Source organism: Dendrobates tinctorius, unplaced genomic scaffold (genome assembly GCF_039654945.1).
Source record: "Dendrobates tinctorius isolate UK_male_01 unplaced genomic scaffold, ASM3965494v1 ptg000060l, whole genome shotgun sequence".
Taxonomy (NCBI): Eukaryota; Metazoa; Chordata; class Amphibia; order Anura; family Dendrobatidae; genus Dendrobates; species Dendrobates tinctorius.
Genome location: NW_027361728.1, coordinates 79,861,913 through 79,871,527, shown reverse-complemented (window position 1 = coordinate 79,871,527; position 9,615 = coordinate 79,861,913). Strand labels below are relative to the sequence as shown.

At 42.8% G+C, this 9,615-nt stretch overlaps 1 protein-coding gene across 1 annotated transcript; it reads right to left on the bottom strand.

Moving 5' to 3' along the window:
* Nucleotides 1-4,029: 4,029 nt before the first annotated feature.
* Nucleotides 4,030-9,361, bottom strand: LOC141092802 (germ cell nuclear acidic protein-like). Its single transcript, XM_073579140.1, has 9 exons — nt 9,246-9,361; nt 8,741-8,783; nt 8,455-8,525; nt 8,243-8,359; nt 7,913-7,958; nt 7,299-7,440; nt 5,092-5,224; nt 4,454-4,661; nt 4,030-4,269 (listed from the first exon to the last, which is right to left on the bottom strand). Exons 6-9 carry the CDS (start codon nt 7,401-7,403, stop codon nt 4,185-4,187), a joined length of 531 nt encoding a protein of 176 aa, XP_073435241.1. The 5' UTR covers nt 7,404-7,440; nt 7,913-7,958; nt 8,243-8,359; nt 8,455-8,525; nt 8,741-8,783; nt 9,246-9,361; the 3' UTR covers nt 4,030-4,184.
* Between the last annotated feature and the right edge of the window lie 254 nt (nt 9,362-9,615).

Here is a 9,615-nt window from a genome sequence, read left to right as displayed (position 1 = left end):
AAATAAATATGTTCAGTTAAGAGTTGCCCTGGACTGTGTCTCTATTCTTTGGGATCCAGGACCAGCTTCAAGTCAGCGCAGCAAAGAAGACGCAGAAAGCACCGTGAGTACTGATTGTAACATGCAAGAGAAAAGGTACCATATTCCTGTAAAGGGAGGCCAGGGTGTACAATGCCCGACAACCTCAGCCATGACTACCGCCCTGGATGAACTTTACATCTGCAACACATCCACCTCTCACACTAAGCCCCCCATGCTGCCATTTCTCCAAACTGAGCCCTCAAAGGGTCTCCTTCTCCACACTGGGCTCCCCACATTGCCCCTTCTCCATACTGAGCCCATCACAATGCTTCCCTCTCCATTCTGAGCCCTCCACACTTCCCCACTATCCATACTAAGCCCCCAATGCTGCTTCACACTCTACACTAAGTCCATCACGCTGCCACACTCTCTATACTGAGTCCACAGGCTGCCCCTTCTCCATGTTGAGCCCACCAAACAGCACCCTTTCCATATTGAATAATCGTGCTGCTCCTTCCCCATATTGAGCCCCTCACACTGCCCCTTTTCTATACTGAGCCCTCACATTGCCCAACTCTCCATATTGAGCTCCCATGCTGCCACTTTTGATACTGAACCCCCGTGCTGCCCCTTCCCCATATTGAGCATGCCAAGTAGCGCCCTTTCCATTCTGAGCCTCTGACATTGCACTCCTCCAAGCTAAGCCCCCACACTTTCTAACTCTCCATACTGAGCCACCTTTGCTTCCTCTTCTCCGTACTGAACCCTCCCCACATTGGTCCTTATCCATACTGAGCCCCCGATACTGATCTCTCTTCATACAGTGCTCCCAAAAGTGGAAATGTTTAGCACATAATTTGGCCAATTCATGTGTGCCCAGCAGCCTACAGCATGGCAAAAACAGGTGTGGCAGGAATCAGGCCTGGGTGTGGCTAGGGAATTTGAACTCAGCTTCCCCAAGATGTGATAAATCACAGTTACTTTATGTTTTAAGGGGGGGGTCAATCAGTTTTTCACACAGGGCCCTGTAGGTTTGGGTTTCTTTTTCCCTTTAATAATAAAAACCTTCAATTAAAAACTGAATTTTGTGTTTACTTTTGTTATCTTTGTCTCATACTTACATTTGTTTGTTGATCTGAAACATTTAAGTGTGACAAACATGCAAAAGAATAGGAAACCAGGAAGGTGGCCAACACTTTTTCACACCACTGTATAAGAAATTTGAATTGCATTACTGCTTATGATGGTAAGAAAAAATGGACATGCATAGCACATAATTTGGCCAATTCAAGCATGCCCAGTAGCCAACGACAAGGCGATCTCCGGTTGCTGGGAAGCTATCTAATGTGAACTCTGTACTAAGCTCAAGCATGAATTTATGGGTAGGTAGGTCCCTGATGCAATTAAAATTGCAACAGGCTGGTAGGAGGAGTGCTTGGTCAGACAGCCAATATACAAATAACAAAAGACTTACAATCATTTGCTGTTAGGCGTCAGATTCCTGGCACTGCACAGCAGGAATCCAGAGCCAGACATCCTGTGGTCTCCCATGCTCCTCCGACCGCTCAGACTCCTGCTCAGCAATCACGGCGAGCCAGGCATTCTCCTCAAACTCGTTCTGTGAGCCTGGATATTGCTGCCACCTCCGGTACAGCAATAGTAGCGCAACCTGCTTTGCAGCGAACCGCTCCAGAGGCTAAGTCCTCGTGCCGTGCTACTCGGCATTCCCTCAACGTGCCCGCTCAGTGGAGAGCAGGGGTCACATGTGCAGGTCCTGTGTCGGATCTGATTGGTCCTTCCCAAAGTATTGGAAGGTCCCGGAAGCGCATGGCTATAAAAGCCCCGCATGGCGGCTCGGCCATGCGCTAGTGTAGCATATTATTCTGTGTGTGTATGGTGATGGATGCATGGACTGGTGTCTGACTCATTATGAAACCCCTATCCTCTGATATTACGAGTGGTGACCTAGTGTGTATAGTCAGCTCCAGGGTTGTGGCAAGCTACACGCCACTTGCTCCACGCCTACACTAGCGTCCGTCGGCGCCCGGTCCTCGGCCCCGACGCTTGCAGCGTTCTCTGCCGCTGCGCTGTAGTAACAGCAGCTATTGGTGTTCGCGGCTGCAACGCCACACGCAGGCCTCTGTGACGCTAACAGGGCCCGCGTCTTTGCTTTAGTGTTCGCCAAGTGACTCTGTGTTTGTACGGAGCCGCCCTAAGTGACGTTAACCCGAGCGCAGTACCGCACCTACTAGGTGCATCTGCCATTGTTCAGCAGCGGTCTTGTCACCTACCGCACGGTGGACCCAGGGCGGCGAACGCACCTACTATTATTTATATTTGGTGCGTTCCGCCGACCCTAACACTTGCAAACAGAAGGCTAGTGTATTCAGGTGCAAACTAAAAGCAGCCATCTCTATACATAACAAAGTTTCACTCTGTAGTGCTATAGCATGTAAACATGAAATATATGAAATTTAGATATCATTACTGTTCTAGATATTAAGAAAAAATGGAGATGCTTAACACATCATTTGGCAAATTCTTGTGTGCCCAGCACTCAATGACAAGGCGATCCCTGGTTGCTGGGAACCTATCTAATGTGAATCCTGTCCTAGGCCGTAGGTCCCTGATGCAATTAAAACCTCCACCGACTGGTAGGTGGAATGCTTGGTCAGAGAGCCAATATACAAATGTCAGTCTTTTGTTATTTGTATATTGGCTTTCTGACCTCCACTGCCTAGTGGCAAATAATGGTAATAAGTGGCCTGGAAAGATAATATCTTCTTCTTTTGTAATTATTCGGAACTTTGTTGTAAGATTACCTTATAGTTTTACTCTTACTTTTCTCACTTACCAAGCAGCAGCAGAAATGGTGACAGGAAGATTCTGCACCTCAGTAATCTGAAATTCCTGAGGATGGCCGCTGGATACAGGTGAAGGAAGTAAGGATATCAAGAATACATATCTGTTTTGTTTTTATTTGGTGTTGGGGAGAGAAAAGAGATTGTATTGCTATATAAGGGTTTAGTTATAGAATATATCTGAGGATAACCAGCTGTTCTTTTTTTTTTTGCTTTATTTTTTCGTGTTATGAAATGTTCTCAAAACACTCTTCCTCCTCTACTGCAGTAGGCCAATGGTTGGTATAATTCTGCTCTTCCGGGTTTTATGAGGACTCTAGCAGATAGCAACTCTCCATTAGGATGAACGCTCACAGGAGTTGTAGGCATAATCTCTGCTTGGATAAGTCACATTGTACATAGCCTTCGGAAAAATATGACGGACTGTCAGCAGGATCCTTAGTTTTGGAAGAAGAGCTGCTTCCATGGTCGTATTCTGTGAATGTGGATAATAGGAATAACTTGTTAAAATAATAATAAACTTATTTTATGTAGTAAGGACATTATAACTGGATATGATCTTGTTTTGCACTCCCACGTTGACAAAGGTATTACAGAAAAAATATTTAAAAAATATAATGTTTCGCTTACTCACTTTTTAATTTTATTACTGGTCTGCTGTGAGCAGATATGACACTGTTTCTATAGGATATGTGGTTCCTGAATGTACTGGACACTGACAATTGTATACATTTTGTGTCTACTGCCTGTTACTATACAGCTTTACCATAAAGACATACTGTATATACTTACATTTGGTAATGGAAGCAATAGATCACATCTACTTAATAATACAGTCAGGATTACGTTTCTGCAGGTTTTGTTGGATTATTCCAAATTTTGGTCTAATCTCTGATATCTGGACTGCAGTTCTGTCATAGCAACTGTGTGGATAGAGTATGATGACTATGAGATACTGATGCCCATAGCCTGTGTGCCCATCCACCTCACCCGGTGAGTGAAACACTGTATTCTTAATCTGCCATCCTTTCTAATGCTGTAAGTAGATAAAACATTGTTTCTGTAGGACATGTGTTTCCTGACTATTGTATAAATGTTGTGACCATCATTACTAAATAATAATGAATATATATACTTACATTTGGTAACAAAAGCAATAAATCGCTTCTCTTTGATAGAGCGGACTAAATTACATATCTCAGGTTTTGTTGGATTTTGCCAGATTCAGGTGTAATATCTGGACTATGGGTCTCCCTGAGATGTGGATGGAGTAGGATCTCAAGGAGATGGACAGTCCTCATTTTAGTTGGTATTTTGCATGAGAAGACTGCCCCCACATTTTCTGCAAAATGCTTTCTTTCCACTGATTTTTGTGAAACGCCCAACACTGTGGAGACAGAAAAAACAATGATTAGCAGACAAGAAAGGGCAGAAATATTAGTTATTAGAGGAAGGGCATGGATTATTTGTGGAAAATTAGATCTCAGTCTTCAGTGATCTCCTGATCTCATAATATTAGTTGCATTCATTTAGCTAATTTATAATTATATCATAATAAAATATCTCCTTACCTATATTCACACCATGCACACACGTAGTTGTACGTGTAGTTGATGTTAAATGTGTGATATATGGGCACTGGTGGCAATTCAGGGTGGACACATTCAAACAGTTTAGTGTACCATACCCAGAGTGGACCATGACAATCGCCTTGTACTCCGTCAAAGTGCCAGCAGGCGGCATGGCACAATTCATGCGCTAATGTGTCTCTAACACGCTCTAAAGGTAGAAAATATACAATTACTAGAAGTTATAAAGGTGCTTTACAGGACAAGTGCCAATGTGCTAGACTATATTATAGGGAAGGCTTAAGAGACATTTGTCCTGGAGCTTTGGAGATTTCACCAACAATAGGACTTGAAAGATTTTCTGATTCCTCAACCCATTAATTTCTAGTTACATCCCTGGCAGTTACTATTTATGTGTATTTTATACATTATTCACCTCCAGATCTCCCACACTAAAGGAAAAAGGGGTCCTTGATGGCTTTTCAATGACCCTATCCAGTTGAGAATTTATAACCAGGCATGTGTGTGTTTCTCTGGTTTGCAAGCTATGAAAGCTGCAGTAACTTCAGTCTGGCCCTAACAACCTGTTACTTCTATCAAAACGTCATCATTTTGGCAAATAATTGTCATATCAAACTTACCTGCGGAGTCACACACTTTTTCCGACAGTTCAATTGTGGAGTATAGTTCGCCATTCTCAAATTTGTTAATGCAGAATCCAGATGTTGCCCTCAGTCTTTTACTCCACTTTATTTCTAGTTTAGACTCAGGAAGCTAAAGATGAGAAATGAAGAAATAAAATACATTGTATCTGTAATTCAATGACAAACAACGGAAAATGCAGTCCCTTCTAGGACCCCACAATATGGAGGTATAACTTAAGACTACTGGACCTAAAGACTTCCTTAGGCACCAGGGTCCGGGGATGACTGCTACCTCTGCACCTCTATAACTCTGCATTCACACAGAGGAATAATAAAGGTTATCGATGATTTATTACATAGAAGTTTACATGAAGAGTTACAGATACCATAATATAAATGATTGATCTACAATCTGGGGGATTATAACATTTACCTTTTTTTCTGATTATAAGGCTAGTTTCACACTTGCTTTTTTTTGCAGCGCGTTTTTCCCGCAAAAAAACGCATTGAAAAAACGCATACATAAGCATACAACTGCTGCGTTTTTTTCAAGCATTTTTATGAGCATGCATGAAAAAAACGCAGCGTTTTTATGCGTTTGTATGCGTTTTTAGCGCGTTTTTACCGCGTTTGCGTTTTTTTCCAACATTTTTAGGTGGCCCCTCACACTACCCAAACCATGACTTTACTAACCCTAACCCTGACCCTGACCCTAACCCTAACCCTGACCCTAACCCTAACCCTAACCCTGACCCTAACCCTTAACCAAATCATACTTAACCCTAACCCAAACCCTAAACCCTAACTAACCCTAACCCTAACCCTAACCCTGACCCTAACCCTAACCCTGACCCTAACCCTGACCCTAACCCTAACCCTAACCCTAACCCTGACCCTAACCCTAACCCTAACCCTGACCCTAACCCTTAACAAAACCATACTTAACCCTAACCCTGACCCTGACCCTAACCCTAACCCTAACCCTAACCCTGACCCTAACCCTTAACAAAACCATACTTAACCCTAATCCTGACCCTAACCCTGACCCTAACCCTTAACCAAACCATACTAAACCCTAACCCTGACCCAAAACCCAACCCTAACCCTGACCCTGACCCTAACCCTAACCCTAAACCCCCTTAACTAACCCTAACTCTAACTCAAACCCCTAAATTCCATGGTTAAAAAAAAAAACGCATATGCAAAAAAACGCTTACATGAGCATGCCAGTGCGCACATATGCGCATCCATAGGCTATAATGGCCCTTTTTAGCGCAAAACGTGCGCATATGTGCGCATGCGCTTTTTTGCAGGGCCAAAAAATGCAACATGATGCGTCTGGAAAATCCAATCGCACACCCCAAAAAAACGCAGCGCATGAAAATCGCATACATGCGCTTACAAGCGCGCAAGTATGCGCACCCATGTTAAAGATAGGGGAAAAAACGCATGCGCAGGTTAGCGTTTTTTTCCAGCGCTAAAAAACGCAAATGTGAAACCAGCCTAAGAAGCACAATTTTCCCCCAAATTTGGTGGGAAAATGGGTGTGCATCTTATAATTCGAATATACCTTACTGGCCACGGTGGAGCAGGGTCCTAAGGTTGCTGCTGGAGGAGGCAAGTGTGACGCATTGCTGAAGGCCTCAAGCTGGAATGAGGGGGTGTTTGGAGGTGCGACACTGCGTGTGTATGGTGGTGCGGGGGCTCCGCCGACATTTTGTGAAAGCCCAGGACCCCCGCACTTCCATGGTTTACATTGTGGTGGATTCTGGGAAATTGGCTGCCAGGGGCAGTGCATGCACAGATGGACATCTCGGCACCAAGATCTTGGGAGATGGGATCTCAGCACCAAGATCTCCATCTGCGCATGCCCCGCAATGTAAACCATGGAAGTGTGGGCATTCCGTGCTTTCACAAAATGGTGGTGGAGCCCCCGCACCACCGAACATCTGCAACGTCGCACAACCAAACACCGCTTTCTCCCAGTCAGGGGTCCGCAGCATCTCCCCACACCTGCCTCCGCTAGCAGCAAACCTGGGATCCCGCTTCACTGCAGCCACCACCTCCGGTAAGAAATGAGACACAAGGATTGTAAGAAGCACCACCATTTTATTAAGAAAAAGTTTTTTTTTCCTCTTTCTCTCCTCAAAATTTGGGGTGCGTCTTATAATCCGGTACGTCTTATAAACCGCAAAATACGGTACCTTGTTCTGAAACACGGTGCTGTTGTAAAGTTTGAAGAGCCGCGTCACCAACTCGTGTTTGGTCTTCTGGAAGTCCTTCACATATGGAGATGCTGGGGATGTCATTTCCTCTATGAAGCAGCCTTGGATGTAACAACTAGGACTGGCAGGAACAGAAGATCATATATGAAGTCTTTGGTTATATTTCAGAACATATAGAACATTTACGTGTTCATTCCTTTCCCCTATAATTTAGAAGGGATTTCCCATTTAATGATTAGGCCACCCCAAAGGTAGACAATCAGGGGCGCATATATAATAGGAGTAGCAAGCAATTGGCTATGAGTCCGGGCAGGTGGAGGAATAAGCACTGAAATAAATCTCCCATAAATGCCAATGCAAGAACCCAATATTATCTCTATGTGAGCAGCAGTATAAGGATTCTCTGAGTGCAAGGAATTACACAGGGAGGAGAGGGGCGACTAACTAAACCCTGACATGGATTGGGGGTGCAAACAATCAAAGACATGTGAGAATGCTGGATTTTGTGAACTGAGATGACGGCTGAAGTTGTCCACCAGTAGGGGGCACCACTTCTTAGCTTATAGCATATCTTATAACTTTATATAACTTACTGTTTGTATGAGGTGGATCTCTCCAGATAGCCAGATGATTCTGTACCTGGAAGAAAACATGGAGCAGTGAAAATTTTGGGTAATTTTTACATTAGGGCCTCTATGTAATATTCTTATAGAGATTAGCAAAATCTGCAATTATTGATTGAAAGGGAGTGAAGAGGCTCCAGGTATTCATGGCCACTACTTCTTTTTACTGTAAAGTGCCATGGTAGTGATCTCTTGTTTATATCTGGTCAAGGTGCACCTGTCTATTGTTAAATTATCTTTAGGGGAAATGTATGTAATCTTTATAGATTGTGAAATAATCAGGAGATTTTTGACACTTACCAGTGACAGAAAATGATGGTGTTATTATAAGGCTTTCAACAACGCTGACAATAGAAATCTTTGGTGATCCGCACTGTTCATCGGCATCGGCAGCTTCATTATCAGAAGTCCTGCGCCCTGTGAATAACATATAACAAAATACGGATCAATGGACTGTGTACAATACCAGATATATAGGATGTGTCTAGAAAATACAGATAATTAATCCTTACTTTTGCCAGATGATGTTTCTTCCCCAAAAGAATTATCCTCATCATCAGACTTAAGAGTGACATTGAAGTAACTGTGAAAACAAATATAGAAATAGGAATCAGTGTGGAAAATTCTAATATTAAAATGAAATCAAATTATGGATGAAATTATTGATAAAATAATCCAGAGCCCAGGGATTATCAGGGACTTATATGAGGTCGGGATGAAGGATACTTATTGCCCTCAATAGAAATGTCTCCCAATGGGACCTGAGCTGAGCGTTGGAGAAGATGCGATTTATCCTACCTGTAGATGTCATTGCTACAAGATGGTAAAGCTGTAATGAGATCTGAGTAAATGAAAGAAAATTAATATGTTAGATGGTTATTAGAGGTATCAGTAATAAATGATAATTAAAGGGATCTTCCAGGATGTGAAGATTAATGGCAATCCTTAGGATAGGCTTGTAATGATTGATATATGTTTATCAAGATTATGAAGAGGCAACTGGAAACAAAATCATTGTCCTCTTCAGTTGTTATAATCCCGTCCCGCTGGGTGAGCTGCAGCACCAGAAACGTTCTTTACAATGAAGCGTGTTTTTGAGGACTGCTGATCAAATGCTGATACGTGAATAATAACGAAAAGCTTTCATGTTTAAGTCACACACAACACATTTAAAAAATGAAAAGTAAAATTAAGAAAGCATAGAGGCTGCAAACCCAACAATCCCGAGCAAAGCTGTTCTCATAAAACCCACTATATCTGGGGCACATATCAGCAGAGAATAGGTTATATAGGGATTCAGTACCTGGGTCTCTAGATGTTACAACAGCATTAAATCCTGCTTCCGTTTGATGGTCCGGAAGTCTCAATCTTTTTTTGGGATGGGACTAGAAAAAGAAATATAAGAAATGTGAAACAAATCATCAGAAACGTGATTAAGGGTTTAAAAATAACAGACGGGGCCAGTTCTGACTTTCACAAGGCACATAAGGTAACGACGGGTCCATGGTGCAGGGGGCATTTTATTCTTAAGTAATAGTTGATAGTGACGGTCACACTTTTGTGATTTCCTAAGGTCACAGTTTATTTACCCAACCCCCAAAAAGGAATATTACTGTTCATTATCAGCTATTAAGGAGCCAACAATCAGCAATATTGATCAATCAAACAAGTTG